A 23,207-nucleotide genomic window follows, 5' to 3' on the forward strand; every position below is an offset into this window, starting at 1 on the left:
TCTAAGCTTCGACGTTTGAAAGATAGCTATTGCGTAAAACATTGCGTTTCGAAAAGTGATCGTTAAGGAACAGTTAGGCTTTCTTCTTTTTGTGAGGAACTTGAAACGGCAAGGTCATTTGTTTAAAAGCCTATAGTCAAGTGCGTGTGTATCAGTTAGCCTTTTTAAAAGTGTAAGTTTTTATTTGTAAGGTTAAGCGCGTTGGTTTTCAGTAAGTGAATCATTTACACCAGGAAGCGTTGGTCCGATTCGATTAGTGCGTGTCCTGTGCGGACAGAAGGAAACAGAATTTTTGTGATTGGGTCGCTCGTTTGTGTTGAGGGCGACAGCATTCTAAGTTTTCTATTAAGCATGCGTGGAATTAGTTAATAGCAGACGCGTTTCTGTTAAGGTTCTTGTTAGTGCGCACGTTACCCAAGTTTATATTTGTTGTTGATAGTTCTGTCCTGTATGGACAAAGGGAAGAAACCCGAGTAAGCGTGAGAAAACGTCTACATGAGACTACTGTATGCGTAGAGGATAGGGACCGCAAAATTGGCGCGTTTGGATTGTGTGTCCATTTTGTTGACGATCGAGGCTCTTCAGTAGCATCAGTACGTGCGATAAGACGCCCACTGTGATAGGATATGAACAGGCTGTTCGTGAAGTGAGGCTGCATAAGGTGCTTTGAAGCATTGGTTATTTAAAACCTTTTGTTTAGGTCTACGTATTACCTTTCTTCCTTTAAATAATGAGGTATTTCATTATATTAATACCTCATTGTATTGTATGGTATAATTTTTTAACTGCGCTAACACACACTGACAAGGACGAGGCAGACAAGACGTGCGCACGTCTTGTCTGCCTCGTCCTTGTCAGTGTGTGTTAGCGCAGTTAAAAAATTATACCATGCATGTCAACCAACTAGCCCCGACTTGGAGCTCTACTTCATTGTATTGTATTGTCATTTCATTGTATTAAGCCTTAAAGGGCTGGATCCCGATATGCAGTTTCCTGGTTTAGGTCTACGTATTACCTTTCGTCCTTTAAATAATGACGTATTTCATTGTATTAATAGCTCATTGTATTGTATTGTACTGTATTGTATTGTCATTTCATTGTATTAAGTCTTAAAAGGCTGGATCCCGATATGCAATTTCCTGTTCTGGGTGGAATTTCATGCTCTCATACATGCCTGATACACGTACTGCGATTAGGCGTCGCTTTCATGCGCAAATATTTGCACATCATTGGACGGACAGACTCCCCGGAATGTTCAGTGTGTGGTGTTATAGAGACTATAGACCATATGCTCGTGGTGTGCCCTGAGTATGCGCGCGAAAAACTCACACTGGCAGCCACCTTGAGGCATTTATATAATAGACCACTGTCGGAGGAACTCTTGCTAGGCGCAGGGCCACATAGTTGGCAGACAATAGACGCAATGCGTGCTTTTTCCTCGTTTCTTAGGCGACACGGGCCTGGACTCACGCTTGTGATAACAGTTTATGCAATTTATCCTTTCACCTAGTTCCTTCCATTATCATCCCCCATTGTGAACCTCTTTCTTCCCCTCCTCCCCTTCCCTTACGTAGAGTAGCAGGCCAGATGCTCTATATTCCGGCCGACCTCTCTACATTTTCAAATCAATAAACCACTTCTTCTTCTTCATTGTATTAAGGGCTGGAAGTCATCCTCGTAGCTTCAAAACATCGCTTTTGTATGGTTATAATGGTTGTTTCCAATAATTTAGTTTGTTTAATAGTTGTTTTGCAACAGCAGTATCACTCTGGCCTATTCCGAATTCGAGCAGACGTGAAAAGCTGTTTAGAAAGATGGTTGGATCTGCTTTATCAAAACTGGAAACAAAAGATACACCACGGGGTTGATTTTGATATAGTAATAGGCTGGCGAGTCAAGAGTAAAGAGCGTGCGCTTGCGCGTGGGTCAGCGCTATGTTTTGCTTGTTTGACGTACGTTCTCCAGGGCACGGGATCAAAGAATTCGTCTCACAAAGCTCGTCGGCAGTGTACTACAGACTTCATCAGAGTTCTTCATGGCCACCGAATTGAGTTCACCGGCCATTCCGAATTTCCAGGGCGCGGAGGATCTGTTAGATACGGACCCTCTTCCCGGCATCGGTGAAGTTCTTCGACCGCAACCACTCGCTGTCGCCTGTTAATCATGGTGCGCCGGTGCGCCTCGACCGGGATATCGGGCTCGTCAAACAGGTTGGCAATCCCACCCTCATGTGCCGCGCGTGGACCTTTTGTCTCCCCCCTCCCCCCCGCGTGACACTTCCCGAAAGTGCAACGGAAAGCCGGCACGGTTCGAGGTTGTTCACCCTGGTCCCGAGCAAAGCTGTTTTGCAGCTCCGGAAGGCCCTTCAAGACAACCCGTCCCTCCAGCTCTTCCAGGCGAGTAGGCAACGCCAGAGGCAAGTAAACCATGGGAGAATAGAACCCTTGGAGAGTCCTCATTGGCCTAAAATGACGCCACCTGCATGGGCCCTACGATTGGAGGAAAATGACGTGACCCCGAGAGACAAGGGGTTATAAGCCAGAGACAGATCGAGAAGAGACGTTCTTCTTGCCGCGGGCCGCATGCAGCGTCTGACTTGCGGTCGGCCGTAACGATGACTCTTTTACTGTATATTTGCTTTGTTTTAATCCTCTACATATTGTAAATAAACCTTCATTTCTTTAAGTCCTCCTCAGCGTTGCCCAACTACCGCACTCAACGGCAAGATCTAATAGCGCATCGAGAACGAAGGCGGCGAAAGCAGATCCCGCCATTGTGGTAGTAATTAAGCCGTCGGCGAAAACACAATATATCCGATGTCACAAAGCACTGATGCGAAACACGTGGGAAACAGCGTCGGCACACCTAAATGACTCCAGTTGATATCCACTAAATGTGTAGAACAACTTAGAACGGCGCACAACTAGCATAACGTACGAACTCACGACCACGACATTGCGTGTGCTAGCGACCGTTTTTTTTTTTGAAACTTCCTGCCTCCCAGTGTTTCCAGCACAAAACGAGATGCATGAAAAATTTATAGCCTGTCCACTTGACTACCGCCATGCTGCGATGACTTTAATACCGGCGTTTCGCTCCTGCTGTCAGCCCCTGCGGCGCGAGCATGGAATAATGGTTTGGAGACGTCGTGTGCCCACCCTGGGTTGAAAATGATAATACGCCATTTATTGTTGAAGTTCCGGTGTGACATTACTCAAGAATGTAGCCAGCTTAATACGTTGCTCCTTATGAGTTTGTATGTGGCGTCTTTTTATCGTTAACGCCGTCGGTCACATGCCTTTCGGCATTTTATGCACTTCTAGACAAAAACATGTAAAAAAGTTATTGAGTTGGACGTTCTGAATGCGTTTACCAAAATAGAAGAAATTCTGCTTGCAGTCTTTTCGTAGACCAAGCCGTGCATAACTCTTTGTAGCTGTTTCAAAAGGCTTTTAAGAGGTTCTGTGTTTCGTGGTTACACACACTTGCAACGCCATCTGTCAGTCGCGAAAAACTGTGTTCTTCGGTCAGCTTACGTCTAGGTCCGCGTAGGTGCTAAATCGCCTTGTCCTTCTTGCCAGACATAGGCTTATGTATATACTGTAAATCGCCATACACAGCGTATACCATACTATTATTCACCAGTCTTCCACTCTCACCTAGCCTTGACACCGCACAATCATTCACGGGAAGCCACGACAACAGTTTAATTCGTAACGGCGATCAGTGTTTGTGTATTGTGAATTATTTTACAGCGTAAGCTGTTATGGGCTCATTCCAATAGCCGTTTCGGTTCGCGATGGTGTCCGCCGCCGGTGCTGACCGTAATCGCTATCGCCAGAAATGCGAAAAAAGTGTCAGGGGAGATAGCGGATATGCAAAGGCAAGAAGCGTGTCACCCTCCAGGCATATTCACTATGCTACACGATATGCTGCAGCACACGAACACATTTCCACGAATGCAAGAACACATTTTCCAACTAGTCGGCTCTGAGAAGCGTTATGCATGCCCTCTTGAAGCCGAAGTATGTTTCGCAGATTTGTCATCGCTATCACATTCAACAAGTTATTTGATTGTCTATTACGTTGACCGTTTCCTGGTCATTTTGCATGGGTGCCGCTAACAGGAGGGACATTAGCAACTGCAACTTTAGCGTCGCCGAAATACGAAAACTACGAGGCATAACGCTGTGGCTCTGGTTTCTCCTGAGCGATTGTGACCTACACGAGCGCTTATCTAAAAGGAAGCGCAGGATATCTGCATCAGAAGAGTGACAGCATTTGTCGTTTCTTTAAAGCGCTGTAAGGGCAGCAACGAGCGCAGTCTGACTGGCATCCTTGATAGCGATACTGGCATCCATGCTTGTGGACTTGACGGTGATGCGACGTGTGGACGGCGAGAAGTACTCACTCTCAAAGAGTGCTTTGTTAACGCCCGGGATTGATACACATTAAGTGTCGCTACGAAATGCAAGATGAAAGTGAGAATGACGCACAAAACCACGCGTGCCTCCCGCTTGATATTACGCGACCTCCAACGCTATACACGCGTGGAGATAGTGCACGTGTGGCGACCAGCCATCTCGGTTCGACCATGTTTGCAACCGTCGCAGATTACCTCGAAGATAGGGCGCGTGACCGGCGTATGCGCTCCGCCGCGCAGACAGCCATGCGCAGCCAAAGCCGGAGTAGAGGAGGAGACGCGTGCTCACCAGCCTTCCCCACGAATAGTGCGAGCTTTATCAGCCTTAACATTGGCACGTGAGAGAACGGCACTCATCAAGACATCAACCTTCTCGGTTCACCACCACACACTTTCTCTTGCACCCATGGCAAATGGGGCGTGGGGCGCGACCTTATCGCACATGGACATTACACGGGTACCCAGGCCGATTACGACGGCGAAAATTCACCAGTGTGTCCAATAGTTGATGTCGCAATAAAATCAAGTGATAGATTTCTAAGCAACCATCGGTAGGGCTCACCACGACCAAGTGTTCCTACTGGAAAGTAAGCTTCCTATGGGATTATTCTGATAGCTCTTTTGTTAAGATAAAAATTAGCACTATTATCCTGGGTTGTGTGCTTCTCTTTCTGGTCATACGTCTTTTCAGCGCTATATAAATAGAATGTTTTTGCTGAGCGCTTGCAGTCCGCTGCGCTCAGACCAGCATATTGTCACGTAGTAGTGACGCTGAAGGAAACAGTCGTAAAACTGTGTATGACGAAACTGATTCTTTATTGGGCGAACCTGTGCCCACAAAAGCAAGCTACACTCAAAGCACAACGAAAGCGGCGAACACAGTCGGCGATCGTCGAAAATCTGATCAGCGGCGAAACGCGTCGGCTTTTATACCTGAGTCATCGAAGGTTCTAGATTAATCCCTGATGCCCGCGTGTCTTCCAGAAAGTTCTAGACAATTCGCGTCAGTCACACAATCAGATAACATAAGCGTCGGTGAAAACAGGCAACGGAAAGAAGCATCGATAACGTTCTAGAAACCTCCGACACAGGCGCGTCCTGCGCCTAGCGATAACGTTTGACATTTGTTAGCTGGTGGAAAGCAGCCACCGGTGAAAGATAAACATGTATACGTGTCAATACCCTCCCCTTAAAAAGCATCGTCCCGATGCTACAAACAAATGTGAAAGCGAAAACAAAACCACGCGTAATAAAGAAAAAAAAAGTAACAAAGTACCCAAGTTCGTCAGCGGGCGAAAAAAGGCTTAAGACGCACCACGTGGATGACTTCGGGTCGTGCGCGGCGCCGCTGTGATTGCGAAATGCCGTCTGGCACGACCTCATAATCCAGTGCGCCAATCCGTCGGATAATCTTGTAGGGACCGAAATAGCGTCGTAGCAGTTTCTCGTAAAGTCCTCACCGGCGTATCGGAGTCCAGACCCAAACACGGTCGCCGGGCTGGTACTCGACGTTGCGTCGTCGAAGATTGTAGTGTCGGCTGACGGTCCTCTGCTGGTTCTTGATGCGCAAGCGGGCGAGCTGCCGACCTTCTTCGGCACGCTGCAAATAGGTGGCAACGTCGAGGTTTTCTTCGTCGGTGACGTCCGGTAGCACGTATACATGTTTACACGTATACATGTTTATCTTTCACCGGTGGCTGCTTTCCACCAGTTAACAAATGTCAAACGTTATCGCTCGGCGCAGGACGCGCCTGCATTGGAAGCTTCTCGGACGTTATCAATGCTTCTATCCGTCGTCTGTGGTCACCGACGCCTTTGTAATCTGATTGTATGAGCGACGCGAATTGTCTAGAACTTTCTGGAAGACACGCGGGCATCAGGGATTAATCTGGAACCTTCGATGACTCAGGTATAAAAGCTGACGCGTTTCGCCGCTGATCAGATTTCGACGACCGCCGACTGTGTTCGCCGCTTTCGTTGTGCTTTGAGGGTAGCTTGCTTTTGTGGGCACAGGTTCGCCCAATAAAGAATCAGTTTCGTCATTCCCAGTTTTACGACTGTTTGCTTCATCGTCACTACTACGTGACATCTGGTGGAGGTGCTTTTATGTCCTTGTACCGGACCCCCCGTCCAGCCGTGAGCCAAGCCCACACCGTCTAGAAGACGTCGACGCCTACCCGACCAGCGAGCTAGTCGCAGGCTACTGAACCTGCCACCGGAGTACGAACCCCTACCTGAGAAGACCAAGAGGACAAAAGTCATGACCTCGGCAGCAGCTACCATGACAGCCCCTGCGCCAACATCTGCAATCGTGATGCAACAACCCAGGGAGCCGCCGACTTTCCGCGGTTCACCATGTGAAGACCCCGAAAGCTGGCTGGAGGCATACGACCGGGTCGCTACGTTCAACAAGTGGGACTGCGACGACAAGCTGCGCCATGTTTTCTTCTTGCTTGAAGACGGCGCCAGAACCTGGTTCGAGAATAGGGAGCGTGCACTAACAACCTGGGACCTCTTCCGAGCCGCATTCCTGGACACCTTCACTAGCGTAGTCCGTAAAGAAAGAGCTGCAGCCTTGCTGGAAAACCGTGTACAGCTCCCGAATGAGAGCATCGGTATGTACACTGAAGAAATGACTCGATTATTCCGGCACGCCGATCCAGCTATGCCCGAAGACAAGAAAGTTCGCTTGCTCATGCGGGGCGTTAAGCAGGAGCTATTCGCCGGACTGGTACGGAATCCATCAACAACAGTCCAAGACTTTCTCTCGGAGGCTACGACGATCGAGAAAGCACTGGACATGCGCAACCGGCAATACAATCGCCGTCCGACGCCACACTACGCCGAAGTCCAAGGACTTTCCGACGACCTACGAGACACCATCAGGGCGATAGTACGCGAAGAGCTGCGGAAGTTGCTACCGTCGTCGCAGCCTCAAGTTGCTTCCATCACCGATATCGTGCGGGAGGAAATCCAGCAATCGCTAGGACTTCCCGAATCGCCGCAACCCCAGCCGGAAGCGATGACATACGCCGCCGTCGCCCGTCGTCAAGGCCCCCCTCCGCGCTCGCGCCAGGGCCCCGTAAAGCCGCAATTCCGTCGCCCAGCGCCGCCGCCGCAGCCAGCACGCCCGCCCGTCGCCCAGCGCAGCTACCCGAGAAAAACGGACATTTGGCGCGCCCCCGACCACCGCCCGCTCTGCTATCACTGCGGGGAAGCCGGCCATGTCTACCGCCGATGCCCATACCGCGAGATGGGCCTACGAGGGTTCGCCGTCAACGCGCCACGTCCACAGCTTGGCGAGCGACCACGTGACATCGCCGACTACCTCGCCGGAGCTCAGTGGCAACCACGACGACCCTCACGCTCGCCGTCACCAGGCCGCTACATCTCGCCCCATCGCCGTCAGTACACCGGTCCCACTCGGGGCCGATCTCCCAGTCCTTACCCGGGAAACTAAAGGCAGCAACCGATGGAGGTGCGGTTGCTGTACGACGCAATTCCGAAGATCCTCCGCTGCCGACGAAGAAGATTCGCGAATCTTCATGACGAGATATCAGCACGCCGCCTGGAATGAGCCTTCACGACAACACTTCGCCGCCGAAAGAAGACCTGCCGACGCGACGTAGCAGCAGCGAAGCAAGCCGACGCATCCGTGATCAGACACCACGACTTAACCGCAACGCCAGACGACGGTCTACCGACTTAGACGTGCTAATCGATGGTCATAACGTCACCGCTCTCGTCGACACTGGAGCCGACTATTCCGCCGTCAGTGGCCCGTTTGCCGCCATGTTGAAGAAGGTGGAAAGCAGCCACCGGTGAAAGATAAACATGTATACGTGTCAATATGCTAGCAAATGCCACAGAACCGCTTAGCGGGAATGATAGTGCGCTTGCGCACAACGCTGATACCATCAGCGGAACGAAGATCGCATCCCTCGCTCCGCTGCTAAGCCGACTGAGCGGAGCGTGACAGCGTGTCTACTTGGCCTCTTCGTCGTTTTGCAGCCGAGTTGATAGCGCGTCGCTCGCGTCTAGGCAAGAATAAAGCCCCTAATATTGACCCTTTTCGCGGAGCAGTTTTCTCTACAGGAACGAGATGGCGCTTTCGGCCGCGCGCCATGCATTGCATCAGCGAATGCGCACGAATACGAAACCATTACTGCCTTTACGCTGCTACTGTGCGATCAGCTGTCGAAAATGCAACTGGGTGTGCGCTAATGCACTGTGCCCAATTCATACTGCAAAATGTGTAACGATAAAAGGAAGACGTGTGCGGTAGTTCGCTGCAAAATAGTGATTAACATATTAATGAATGGAATCAACCTGTGTCGCCGCTGCTACATAAGGACTGCCTGTGTTGCCGCCCTTCGCGATGCACGGCTTTCCTCAAGGATAAAAAAAAATATATAATTCATCCTCCTGCGCTATATAGCTAACCTCCAAAGAAAGGACTTCAACTCCGGAACGTCGGCACTTGGGAGTGAGTACCGCTCGTTACAAAATGAAGTAGTGCCACTTACTGGCATAGTAAGTTTCCCGCACGTTATCTACACACATCCACCCTTACTCGCACGAAAACTTACGCCCACCCTATCGCCAACGTGTGAGTGAATAGACGCACACTTGAATCAATGTGCCGAAGCGTGAGTGACGGCGACTGCACCGACAAGACACGAATGTTGGAAGCTGAATGTTTCGGGATGGTCCACAGAGCAAGCGAGGGACTAGCGATAATATGCCTTCGCTACGAGCTACCGCAAAGTACCGAACATTTAAATTCTAAGCTTGTGCACAGCAAGAACAAATTTATCGCAGCAGAGCAGACCCGCGAATGATTACGCTAAAAATAAACGATCAGGTAGTGGCCGCACCGAGGAACTTTACTGAGTCAGAAATATGACAAGCGTTGGTTCAAATTATTTGCCAAATAAAGAACGCAGATCACACTGATCCCGATTTAATTCATAAGCGGAAAGTTTGGACAGCTTGGAATACATTTCTAGCCCCGCTTTTAGCACAAGCACCGTATACGCTGCTCACGCCGTTTGGACAAGACGTAATGAGCTCTGAAAGCACTTACATGTCCTCGAAAGCTGTGGCCTAAGCTACGTGTCGTGCACGCAGTCACCGTCTACGATACGCGTCGAAACAGCGGTTTGCTGCGCCGCGCCGGCGTCACGCGCTTGCATTGTAAACGCGGAGGCAACGGAGGCGGCTGAGGCAAGCAATGGACGCGTCACCACGTGATCAAACATGGCAGCGCCCACGGGAGCGCCGCGAAAAGGGTCAATAAAAAGTAGCGCCACTCATAGATCTTGCCGCTACCACGCTCACCCCGGCGTTTCCTCCTCGCCGCCCCCTGTCGCCCCAGCCTCCTCCGCCAACCTTTCCCTTTCCCTCAAGAACCACTTATCATCCCCATTGGCCAGTCCGTGTCACGTGGAAGCACGCGTTGTGCGTTTGTATATTTTTTTCTTTCCAGCGCGCTCCAACCGCTATTCTCGGGCCGGTGCGACGAAAGTGCTGTACGCACAAACGGATCAAACGTGTTAAGGTACGTTCAGACTACGTACGTAATGTGCAGATATTTCGTAAAAAACGGAAGCGCAAACGCAAAAAGCGCAATTAAATTGTTCAGACTACAATCGTATGAAGCGTTAAGAGCGCAACAGTCGTCACGCACGCGAGAGTAATTGTTGGAAGGCCCGCTACTTTTACGTTTCATACAGATACGACAGATACGGCGTGGCCAATAAGCGCCGCAGTTTCGGTTTTCAATTTCCGGTGACGTGACTACCGGCATCCCCAGTTAGAGCAACGGCCCAAGGACATGGCTGCTTGTGTGCGTAGTAGCTTGTGTGCGTAGTTCGAGTAGTGTGCGTAGTTGTGTGCGTAGTCTGTTTACAGGCGCCATGTTGAAATGCACTGAGACGCAACTGGCCAGCTCACGTTTTTATTGTCAGGTCTTAAGATGCGTAACGTATGCAACTGACAATATGAACGACCAGCATTGTTAACGATCTTAACGCTTGTAACGCGCGATACGGTCTTTATGACAGATGCGCGCTTTGCTAACGTTACGACCGCCGTCTGAACATACCTTTAGGGACAAGAACTTCGTTGTGATGGCATGCTGCTATGCCTTAAGTTGCCGCAACCGACAAGGCGAGGGCAAAAGGCTTTTTTGTTTACCATCCGGCGAGCGCAAACGCTTGCTACACACTTGGTATTTGCGCCGTCTCGCATCGTCGTGTTGCTACTTCCAAAACAGCATTATTAAGGACCAGTTACTGAATGACGAAGCAAAATCGCGCCTCAAATACTTCTCCGCAGGGCGCGATCGAAGTTTGCCGCGGATTTCCTCTGGTAGCGCGTTATCTGTCGTCTGCCATGGCAGACCCGATGTAGGCGGCGCCACTGTCGATATCGCGCCTCGATCGCGCTGGCCGCGCCGATCGCGACGGTGGAACGGGGGAGAAGGGAAGTGGTTGGCGCTACTTTATATATATATATATATATATATATATATATATATATATATATATGGGGTTTTAGGCAAGACGCGCTCATCAGATGCGAAATCTACGAGTTGCCTGCAGTATCTCAGAGCGTGAAATCTGAGCAGAGCGGAGCGTAAGCGGCGCTCTGCTAAAGCTGTCTAATAATGATGCCTCAATACGGGAATACACACTACACCGTCGCTGTCACCGTGCCATTTGCGCGGTGATTCTGATGAACATTAATCAGCTCATCCAGTTTTACACCCTACTGCAATTAGAACAACTGTCTTCGCCAATCGTTAACGAGTTCTCAGAGCTCGGCTTATTTACTATGGCAGGTAGAGCGATAACAGAACTATCTGTCACTGAACAGTAGCCTAACTGATGAGATAAAGAACACACACTAACAAATAGAGGACGATAAGACACACGCTCTCAGTTTTTGGCCACCAGAACACTATTTAGGCTTACTCAGTATCGACTATCTCGCCATTTCATAATCACAGCTAAAGTGAAGCTTCTCCAGCTTTTATGCGCAATGCTGAAATGTTGATTTCTTTAAAATACGTGTCCTTGTGCGACGTGGATGTTTGCTATGTCCTCTGAGCTTCGCTTGAATTTCCACCTTGTAACTAAAGTCCAAATTTCAACTCATGTCAAGAACAATTTTTAAATTTCTACAGCCCTGACACACATATAGTTTAAATTTTTTTAAATGGTATAACCCAGTCAAACGTGCTTCGACTTACATGTTTTTTGCCGCTTACTGGATTACTCTTACTTTGATGACTATTGTCTTTTGTCCTTGCAGTTTTTTTCGCAGGATATCTCGTCTGTTATTTACGATTTTAAGCGTCTCATAGTGTCTTTCACCATGTTTATTACCATCATTTTATCATTTTTTTTCCATTTGTTACTTTCACATGGAATTGCAAGGAGCAGCAACATGTTTTCTTAACTTGGAACCACGGCGTACTGCAGAAAAATCTTTGTTATAGCATTACTCATGATTCCCTCAAATAAATAAAGATAGCAACTTCAGTATTTTTTTTTTGGGGGGGGGGGCATAACAGTACGAAGCATTATGACACAATGCAACAAAATGTGCTCTGTTCTTTTACTGAGCTGGTGGACCTCGCCGTGTAGGGGCTGTTTATTGTATAGGCGGAAAAAGATATAACATTTTTACAATACTTTGAAAGATTCTTAGCGTATAACAGGATTTCTTCAAAGTATTGATGCTGAAAATATTTCCTAATGGATTTTCCATTTAATTTCGAAACATAAATGCTTGTGCGTGATTATACACCAGGGAAAACAGTTCTTTAAGTGATGTCGCTATCTTGGCACCACAAAACAGCTACTTTGCGGTATCTAAAACTATGCCAATGGCACTGTGTCCTTTGTCAGGGCATTTATATCAGACCGATCCAAGGGTTGAAGGCAGACTAACTGGCATATCCTGACCGCCGGTAGCCTAGTATTCCCCACTATCAACAGGGCAAGTTAGGTAACATTGGTAGCGCTGATTTCGCCCTAATCGCAGGTGATGTCGAGCAGCTCTATGAATTAACAAAAGCAAAAAAAAAAAAACATTCTCACAATTTTTTAACTACTTACCAAGGAAACAGTAAGGATTTTATGAAAACAGTGAGACACGCTATGTAGCCGGTGGCCCACAAGCATCGAGGCTATGCGCGAACGGTGAGACTTGTGCTCTGACAGGTTTTTTCTTTGTAATGGCCTGAGCATTATCATTTTGTTTTAATTTCAAGCCTTCGGACACTGTTGACCGTTGGAAAGGTATTGTTCGGGACGCTGAGAGTCTTACGAAGCACTTGGAACATCAGATGCATGCATGAAAGTGAACAGCAAACTGATACAAACAACTACGTATGTCTTAGAAGTGAGGGAGCTTAGAGAGGCTTATGATATCTACCCATCACGACATCGAAGGTTTCTCGTCGACCACTTTGGTAGTTTAAATAAATGGCGAATCTTTCATTACAAACAAGGCAATAAAATATGCTGTGTTGGATTCGAGCCGATTTAATTATTGCATTAAAATGTTCCTCAACATGAATGTTCACCAATTATTAGATAAGTCCTAATTCGCCTATCAGTTGCACTCTAGCCTATTCAAGATTAGAGTACAATATAATGATTTGTACAGCGTTGTGGAGTGAACACTGAAAAAGAAATACCAATATACCGCAAAAATATAGTGCAATAGGAGATAATAAAGACAGGCCAAACAGCAAAATTTTGCCAATGTGATTTCTTTGATTGGTTCCCAATGTAGAGAACGCTGTCGCATTCTGTACATAACGCGGGTAAGTATTTACTTGCGTACGTTTACTACGCTACTCTAAAATTGTTTGTCTTGAAGAATAAGTAATGCGGGCAGGACAATCACGCGAAGAAATATGTAAACAAGAGAAGCTTAAAAGAAAATGTAGCTTTGAATGAAGGTCATTGTAAACCTGCGTATGTATGTCGTACGCCGACCACGCTTACACAAGACGTGCTTCCTACAGCTTGTAGAGTGAGTTAAGAGCTTTATTTGCAGCAAGAGTTCCTCATACGTTTCGCCTCTAATTTTAACAACCAAAAAATAATGCGATAGCATTCAACAGTATTGGTAGTGACACATGGAAAATCAATTCGTATGCAAGCAAGCCAATGAGGTGAAGACAAGCTATGAGCCATGTTCTCTGTCCCTGTCCTTCGGCTTCCGTTTTTGATCGGCTTGCTTTCTGGTTGGCTCATAAGACAGAAGGACCGCCTCGGAATATCGTGGTTCCGTGTTTAATCCCCGCACCGGGACGAATTTTTCTTTAACGGCGAAGCTGTCTTTCTGAACAACCAGTACTAGTTTCCTTTCGATTTCATGGTAAACATGGATGGAGCAAATATTTTTCTTCTATGTATAGTGGTATACGTAGCAAAAGTATTCCTAGAGAGCTTTCATTGCAGTACGAAAGATTGAACAAAGACACCGATGCTGTTTATGAATAAATACTAAAAACATGTAGGATGTTTATTACAAATATTTACAAAAGTGCAAAAGCGAGATGTGACGTCACGACAGCGGCTTGTAAACGGCGGAATCTCTCTCAAAGAAATCTGGAATAAACAGAAGAAAAAAAATCTCTTGAGGATATTTGTTAAACAGACACAATAAAACACTTCTAAACACACTTCGGCTAAGCTTGAATAAGTTCAGCTAATTGCTATAAAAGCTCATTTTAGAAGGACATGCAAATAAGTACTGGAAATTATGAGCTGAGGACCAATGTTAGCAGATTGGCAAAGATTTGACACCCCTCGATGCAGTACCTTGTGAGGGTTAGTAGCTCTGGTACATCAGCTCTCTATTCTAGATGGCAGAAACTATTATTAGCCTAGTCCAAAATTAAAATTACTACCCAGTTTGACGTTTAAAAACATTATGCATCTTTCCCGGTCACTACTGACTTTCTCATGTAGCAAGGTCAAAGTATATGGTCGTAATTCTTACAGAAATGGACACATGTAGCAGGTCTATTGCTGCAATAGAATAACTACCGATCATCAAATACATGTTCTCATCTTTTGTTGCCCAGTGGTGGACATTGTTCAAGTTATGTGACTTTTAAATAATACGCAGAAGCAATGCGTATAGATTGACTCGAGAAACATTTTCTTTATTAGGCTAAGTGCGTCCTTCATTCTTTCATCAATTAACATTAGATGACTTACTCAGATGCTTCTGGATGAGAGTCTTCAGATTCCTCTTCTGGTTCTGGCTCGATGATGGATGGTGGCGGCTCAGGAATGGCTCCAATGAACTGGAAGTATTGCAAAATATAGAAAAAATAAATCTTCTGACATCGAATGGAGTTCATCACATGTGCTATGCCTCAGAAGTGCTACATGTGATACGCCCCTGAGTGAACTTGTCAGTTTATTTTTTTCGAACTAAATAGTATTCAACTGGCGGACTGACTGAAGTTGCATTATAAACCAAAATGTCGTCAGCACATAGACAAAGGCACTATGGTAGCATGCGAATTATTCCGCCCATGATTATGCTAATTGCAAGGTTTTTGTTTAGGAAGAGAAGTAAAAGTATTTTCATAGACTTTCTGTTGCGTAGTGTTAAAGATGTAAAGATCTTGATATCATCTGATTACCAAGTTCCAAGCAGCTCCATAATCCCCTCTTAGAATTAACATGACTGATTGATGTTAGAAAACTACTTATCTAACAAATGTTTAGGAGTTTTAATCAAGAAAACTGTGATTTTAACTTTTTCCAAATTGGACAGTTACGTTCGATATATCATTCCTTAAGGTTCTTTCTGAAGATCTCGATACGTCATAATCAAGATACTTCAAATTCATGTCCTAAACTTCATAATTTTAAAGTAAGATTTTAAATGTTCTTTCGGTATGTATTTCCTTATAATGATCACTTTCATTTCTCCTCTGTATCCCATCTTCCTCAGCGTGTAGGCATCAGCAGAAAGGGAATGCGATGTTTACAAGCTTTGTAGGAATGCAAATGATCCGCAGTTTCGTGCGTAAATTTAGCTTGACACCACAGCTGCGATTCCGAATCATATTTTGAACATTACTTTGTTAGTTCCGTTTCTTGTCATCTCGCTCAGTGTTTAAACCGCTCCGAAGGGAAGGCCTGAAGATGTAATTACGCTTGGAGATGATGTGGTATGATAAACATACATTTCGCTCAAGTTGTTCTTTCATGTTGTTGCTTGCTGTTGTTTAAGTTGATGTTTAATTAAATAAAACCGTAAACAAAACTGAGTTTGCGACATGTTTTGCGACAGTTTGCGACATGCCTCCGCTGTTTGTACCTTGTTCGGATGTTGTGCTGCCTGAACAGCGTCGAACACGGATGGGAAGAAAGCGTCTGAGCCGAGGAAGTCCACCGCTTCCGCCTTGCGAAGGAAGTCGAAGACATTGTCTGCAGAGCAAAACAAAGTGCAGGAGGGTTTCAACAAAATGAGAACGGCTAGGAGACTTCGCACGCTCAAACAGAACTTATACGACACCGTGACCTCATACGGCGCTTTCGACTTCAAGTTAACGACACGCCTGTTGCAAGGCTACTGCCTGACGTAAAGGCGTATGACGTGCAGAGTGGTTAAATACTTGAGGTAACCTACAATTATTCAATCAAAAGTACATTCAACCTTCCGACAACTTTACATAGACACCGCTCACTGTGAAGCCTTAAGTAACCCAAGTGGGTAAATAGAATTAGCCATTCTTTTATATCAAAGGTGAGCTGTATATTATACTGTATTAATAACTTCATGTTCATTAGAATCGTGGATTCTAGGGCAAATACATGGGCTCGAGCCTGGGTATTAGCACACCCGAGTACATGAGCCCACAAGAGGTCATTTGCGGACCCTTAGAATGGGACGTCCGTGTCTGCTTCCATGTTAGGAAATTGGTTTGTAAAGTATTTAGAGACGACTGATTCTGGTTATGGGTGCTGAAATATCTTAGTGAGGCTCGTTTTCTTTCTCTCTCAAGCATAGCGCAACGTGATTAAACGACGCCGGCCCATGCCTTCGAGTATAACAGTCGTCAGTTTTATTCGAGGGCTTTGTATTCATGTTTGGTCTTTCTGCCTGTACCGTCTCAACCTATCGACATTAAGGCATACCTCGAAGGCTGTATGACCACTCAACAAGATGTCAAGAAAGCGATGGTCGTTTCGGAAAGACCATGAATCATATATCTTGCCGAGAGCGAGAGAGAGAGAGTGAGAGAGAAAGAAAAACAACGCATATCCACGGGGTGAATGATGATGAGTGGGCGAAGCTCCGGAGGGAATCGTCGGTAAACCGTGAATCTTCCGTGTAATTCGCCCAGTCTCGCCGCACTAAATCGAGCGATTGACTTCCACCAATGACACGCGCCATATGTGACGTCATTCCTATTTTATAACAGCGCCCTTCATTATAATTGCACCATCTCCCGCTTAAGGGGACGCTAGCACAAACGCGTTAGAAACGTGCAGTACTCTCTAGTAAGGGGGAGAGGCCACAGCGTCTTATGCAGCCGTTTACACATGCCGGAACGTGCACCGCGTTTGCCGACGCCATCACATGACTGCTGAGAGAGTATAACCCCCGTATTCATAAACGCTCCTCGACTTGAACTTGACTTGCCACCGCCTTCGGCAGCGCGTTCGAAACGCGTTGAAGGCGGTGGCAAGTTCAAGTCGAGGAGCGTTTATGAATACGGGGGTAAGGCGGAGAGGCCACAGCGTCTTAAACCAGCTTCCTACACGGGCCGTAACGCTCTAGCACAAACGCGTTAGAAACGCGCAGTCTTTCGTTAATGTTGGGTATTTATTGTCATCGTGGTGCGTGTGTCCATGTGCGCTTCGCGGCGTAGTGGTTAGCGCCGCGCGTTCGGAAGCGAGGGGTCCCTGGTTCGATTCCGCGCTACGGACACAACCTTCGGAATTTTTTTTTTCATAAAAGTAGACGTGGCTACCCACTACTACTACATACTACAGAGGAGGGACAGACCCACACCCTAAGGAGCTTCGCCCCTAAAACAAGGAAACAAGGTCATCCACCTCGTTTCAGACTCTATCCCGGACGAGTTGATTGTCGACAGGCTCATAAAGAAGTATCTACCAGTCGCCGATAGCTCTGCCTCCACCCAGTTCCCAGACTACACGGGGTGTGATGTGCCGGAGTTGGACCAAGATTTCACTGCGGTTGAGATCCGACAGGTCCTCTTCTCCCTGAACAGCAAATCCGCCCCTGGCCCAGATGGCGTCACTAATAAGATGCTCAAGAATCTCGATGATGAGTCGATCGACTTCCTCACCGAAAGGATTAATGAAGTCTGGCGCAGTGGACATGTCCCCACACAGTGGAAGACGGCTTGCACGGTCCTCATCTCCAAACCCGGTAAAGCACCAGGAATCGACAATCTGAGACCAATTTCCTTGACGTCCTGTGTAGGTAAAGTCGCAGAGCATGCCCTGCTCAGCCGGCTCACGGTGCACCTCGAGACTAATGACATATACACCCACAATATGATTGGTTTCAGAGCCGGCCTCTCGACACAGGACGCCATGAAGCTGATAAAGCATCAGATCATCGACCGGAGCACGAGAGATACCAGAGCAATCCTTGGAATAGACCTGGAGAAGGCTTTCGACAATATCTCACACGAATTCATTCTCCAGACTATTACCGGCCTCGGGCTTGGAAAGAGGGTCTACGATTTCGTCCGATCATTCCTTAGCCAGAGAACTGCCAAGCTCAAGATCGAAAGATACCTCTCGCAAGAAATCACCCTCGGTTCACGCGGCACGCCTCAGGGCTCAGTCATCTCGCCAACATTATTCAACATCGCAATGATCGGGCTTTCCAAGGAGCTCGCCAAGATTCAAGGTATCAACCATACCATCTACGCAGATGACATCACCATCTGGTGCGCTGGCGGGAGTGACGGCCAAGTTGAGGACGCCATGCAGAGCGCCATCGATGCAACCGAGCGCTTCCTACGCCCCACTGGGCTCAGATGTTCTCCATCCAAGTCTGAGCTACTTCTCTACAAGAAAAGACCCAGAGGTGGTGGCCATCGTGATTGGAAACCAGCGTCCGAAAGCGAAATACGGCTTTTCACTGGTGACGGGTCCCCGGTGCCCAGAGTGGACTCGCTCCGAATATTGGGGATGTATATCGAGTCTAACGGTGCCAATGGTGCCGCACTCAGAAGGATCATCGCCAAGACGGAGAGTGCTCTCGGCCTCATCCGGAGGATCGCCAACAGGCACCGGGGAATCAAAGAGGACAATCTCATCCGCATTATACATGCTTTTGTGCTCTGCCACCTTTCATACTCGGCAGCCATGCATAATTGGCTTGTTGCAGAGAGGAACAAGTTAAATTCCCTCATCAGAAAGGTCTTCAAGCTTGCCCTCGGCTTACCTGTGAGCACTCACACCGAATACCTGTTAAAGCTCGGAGTGCACAACACGCTCGAAGAAATAATAGAGGCGCAAGAGCGTTCACAGCTGCTCAGGCTATCAGGCACCCCGGCGGGCCGCAAGATACTCGATGAGATGGACCTCTACCCTGTCGACCATTGCCCCGACGCCGTGCGCATTCCCAGCGACATCAGATCTCAACTACACATCGCGCCCATTCCCCGCAATATGCACCCCGCACACAACGTCGGCAGACGTCGGGCCAGGGGTAGAGCTCTACTCGAACATGTACGTAACAACCACATTGAGGCAAGCTTCGTGGATGCCGCGGCCTATGTCCAACAAGAGGCGTTCGCCGTCTCCATCGTCGACTCTAATTCCAAGATCACTTGCTGCGCTACAGTATGCACTTCGAAGCCATTTGTAGCCGAACAGGTTGCAATCGCGCTGGCTGTGCTCGATGGTCGCAGAGAGGTAATATATAGCGATTCTAAGGCGGCCATTAAGGCCTACCAAACCGGGATGGTATCCCCTCAGGCCCTTCGCATTCTCCAAAGCTTGAAAAGTATCTCTCCGCATTCTCTCATTTGGTTTCCCGCTCACTTGGGGTCGATTGAAGGCTCTCCCTCTAACCCTAACGAGAGCGCGCACGAGGCCGCGCGAGGACTCACTGACCGCGCCGCCTCCGCAGTCCCCCAACCCCGCGGGGAACCATTGATGACGTATAATGAAATCACTAAGCATTATTATCTGTCAAGACGGGTATTCCCCCTCCCGCACCCTGCCTTATGCAGGGCGCGGGCGGTGACCCTTCGACTTTTACAAGCTCGTGCGTATCCTAACCTTGCGGTTCTTCACGCTATATACCCTGAAAGGTATCCCAGTGCAGACTGCCCTGCCTGTGGACTAACGGCAACATTTAACCATGTGTTGTGGGAGTGTGAAGCCATCGGCTCCGCCTTCAGCGAGGATAGGTGGGCTGCGCTTTTGGGCAGCTCCGAACTCAACGACCAAACCCTGGCCGTCCAGAGTGCCCGCGATCGGGCCGTCAAGCTCGGCTTGCCGGTCCCTACGTGGGACTAGCCGGGTGGCGCGGGGTGTCCCCTGCGTCTTCTCTGGACCTCAATAAAGTTATTTCACTCACTCACTCACTCACTCACAAGGTCACTGATAAGTATTCGAGCTTTAAAACAGCATGAATTCTTAGATAGACTAAACGTAATACCAAAACGTTTCCTCGCCTATACAGTGAAAATAAGACCAGGAAAATTTTCTCATAAGCTAAAGCCAACTTTGTTAAAGCTCAGACTCGAGCCAACCTATTTACTTCGAGCGTGGAACCTGTTCTTCAGTCTTTTTCATCTTTGCAGGACTGTAGCCATCTCCCCTTTTATAGATAGGCACGCTAAGATTGCAGTCCATGCTAGAAACAACGTCTACGCCAACGCTACAACCAACTCGCTATAGGCACTCTGTTGCAGTCCTGTTTATATTTTTGGTACGAGCATTTGTAACAAAATGAATCTAATTATGCTTCGCTTACACCTTGTTCTCAAGCTTTCGCAAGGGGGTCGACTCCGGGAGTAACTAAACATCAGCGCTAATACTCAGGATTGCGAAGGAGCTTGTTCAAACAGGAAAGTGTGTAGTCGGTTTACACTAATCATGATGAAAGTAAGGCTTTGTGTGTGTCCCTTTTTTATTAGTTCGTGCAGTTTCGTAACCTTACTTCGGACAAGCTAAGGAGTTTGAATGAATAGTGATGAGCCTACATATACGTATAACATCCAAATACTGCGGTATTTATTCATCGGTTGATCGTCAAATTTTGTTCTCTTAATCGCTTGAAAATCCGGCTGGCATGTCACAATGCCATAACCACAGTATCCCCTCTTTCTCTGCCCTCCTCACAATCACATCATTGTGTCATTCTGAAAAAATATATATAAACTTTGCTTTATGATGTCCGAGTGAAGTCACACGTAAATATGCAGGCCACTCTTGTGTAGATACTTGAACAGCAGCTTATGAAACGTATTGTGCATCGCTCACATCATCGTTCATATTCTTCAGGTTGGCTACTTCGCAACTTCACATGCAAAAGTGCTATTACGTGGACTGTCTTTGTTCCAGAGCACGTGCAAAGTAGAAAATTGACAAAATACTATTATTTTCCCTGTCATGTCATCTTAAAAAGATTGCTAATTCAGCTTCGCAATGCGTGCGATAGTATTTTCCTCTTACCACTCCCCCCCTTTTTTGCTCCCAATTCAAGGTAGCAAACCACATGTTCGTCTCGTTGACTTCCCCACCTTTCTTTCCTTGCTTTCCCACTCTATTGGTTGCTATATTCGTGTGCTTAAGTCGAATAAATATTCTTAGCCAAAAGAATGCTCTATAGAACTGCTGTTGAACACAGCCGGATAAAGGTGCTTACCAGAGCATGCAGCAATGAAGAGCTTGACATCAACGGAGTCGTAATCTCTTTTAAGCTGCAATAGAAGAAGAGGCAGAGTAAGTCACAATAAGCGAGCAGGCTCATTTTCAGTGCAAAGATATGTATCGAATTTACTTGTAGGCACGCTATCCACGCATGTTAACGTACTGAAAGACACTTTTTTTCCTGTTTACATATGTCAACAGTTCCATATACAAAATATAGTTTCTCTGAATAGTGAACCATACTGAATTTGTTGCTGACGTCTTGTGTCAGAAATTAATGCAGCCTGTGTCAGAAATTAATAAGAAAAAAATGTAACCACTTGTTATTGCATGCGCATCAATGTTTGAAAACTGAAACATTCGTCTTCGTCAAAGCTGCAAATTTCATTCTGCAAGAGATACAATTTCGGTGGACGGCGCATCTCGCTTGTTTCATCATTCTGATTTTTTTCTTAGGCATTTCGTATATGCTATCTTTATAGTTCTGCATAACATACAATATATTTGTCTTTTTATCGCTTTATTTCCCGTAACTACAACCATTCCAGCAGCATGGCCTCAATCAAAAAATCTATGCAGTTTACTTCCCCCGCCTGTCCTCGCGAATATGCTCATCTGTGTTTCTTTCACGAAATATACCCCGAGTTGATTCTGCAAAACGACCTTACTCTTGCACCGTCGTACATTTCACTTTCTTATGATTATACACAAAATGCGGAAACATTGCCGTGCGAAACGAAAACATATTCTCATTCATTTATTCCCTGAGCACCACGGGACCGGAACCGGCTTTCGGATCACTGACGTCGGCTGTTATCGACCACGGTTTTGCGTTATTTTAGACAATGCGGATTGCCGGATAAGTAAAAAAACCGGTCAGTATCCTTCTTGGTTAAAGCTTGTTAGTCGTTGTAATTTTCCAAATTAGTCAATCTTCCCTTTATATTGACGTGCAGTGGTGACGTAGTGGCAGTGGCGTTGCGCTGCCAAACCCGAGGGCGCGGGACCAAATTCCGACCGCGGCGGCCGCATCTTGATGGGGTCTAAAGGCAAACACGCCCGTGTCCCGTGCATTGGGTGCACGTTCAATAACCCCAGGTGGGCAAAATTATTCCGCAGCCCCCCACTACGGCATGTGTCAAAATCATGTTGCGAGTTCGGCGCGTAAAATTGCATAATATAACTTTTGCCTTTGTATTGCTTTAGCCGTTATTATATTACTAGGAACTCGTCAGAACCTGTGATTATTGTTTCTAGGTATGCGCCACTCCCCTCGCAATTACCTCTGGAGTAGCGCGTCGAACTGGGCTGGTTGGTACTAATTTTAAATGGGTGGTAGCAGCGCGAAATAGAGCACGATGACAAGGCCGTCATGATATCAGCTTGATCTTTCAGCACGGTGTTTGTCACTTCTCGTCATCGTCTCGTCTCTAGCGCTGTTACCATCCAATACCGATGGCCCTCAGGGTAACGCACACAAATAAATGAGTCTATTAATTATTGCTTGCTAGCTTAAAAGTTCGTCTTTCTTTTTCAACTTAGTTTGCTCACCGATTTGAGAAGGGCGATACTCGATCCATCCATGAAAGAGACGCGCGAGAAGTCGAGGATGATGTGGGTGGGCAGAGCGAGCATTTCGGTGACACAGCTGTTGCTCGACTTCAACGAGCAGAGGTCCGCGGCCACGCTGCAGTTCAACGAGGCGTTCTTGGACTCGGCGCCTAGCATCGGTGAGTCCTGCATCGAGAAAACACACAAAGATCACGACAACATTAACAAAGCCAAGGAATGGAATGAAGAAACCGCGGTTGCGTTGAACGAGTACAATTCATTAGGCATTCATTTCAGCCTTTAAACTTAACATA

The 23,207-nt window shown here is 47.2% G+C and overlaps 1 protein-coding gene across 6 annotated transcripts in view; it reads right to left on the reverse strand.

Annotated features, from left to right (window-relative positions):
* Positions 1 to 13,934: 13,934 nt before the first annotated feature.
* Positions 13,935 to 23,207, reverse strand: part of LOC119465260 (solute carrier family 26 member 6) — a 255,292-nt gene continuing 246,019 nt past the window's right edge. For all 6 annotated transcript variants that reach the window (XM_049655889.1, XM_049655888.1, XM_037726061.2 and 3 more), the window contains 5 exons: positions 22,894 to 23,079; positions 21,338 to 21,392; positions 15,788 to 15,897; positions 14,671 to 14,759; positions 13,935 to 14,055 (listed from right to left, as the gene is read on the reverse strand). In XM_049655889.1, coding sequence (XP_049511846.1) covers positions 14,046 to 14,055; positions 14,671 to 14,759; positions 15,788 to 15,897; positions 21,338 to 21,392; positions 22,894 to 23,079 — 450 coding nt within the window. In that variant the 3' untranslated portion in view covers positions 13,935 to 14,045. The remainder of the gene's footprint in view (positions 14,056 to 14,670; positions 14,760 to 15,787; positions 15,898 to 21,337; positions 21,393 to 22,893; positions 23,080 to 23,207) is intronic.

The sequence above is a fragment of the Dermacentor silvarum genome, chromosome 9 (assembly GCF_013339745.2).
Source record: "Dermacentor silvarum isolate Dsil-2018 chromosome 9, BIME_Dsil_1.4, whole genome shotgun sequence".
Taxonomy (NCBI): Eukaryota; Metazoa; Arthropoda; class Arachnida; order Ixodida; family Ixodidae; genus Dermacentor; species Dermacentor silvarum.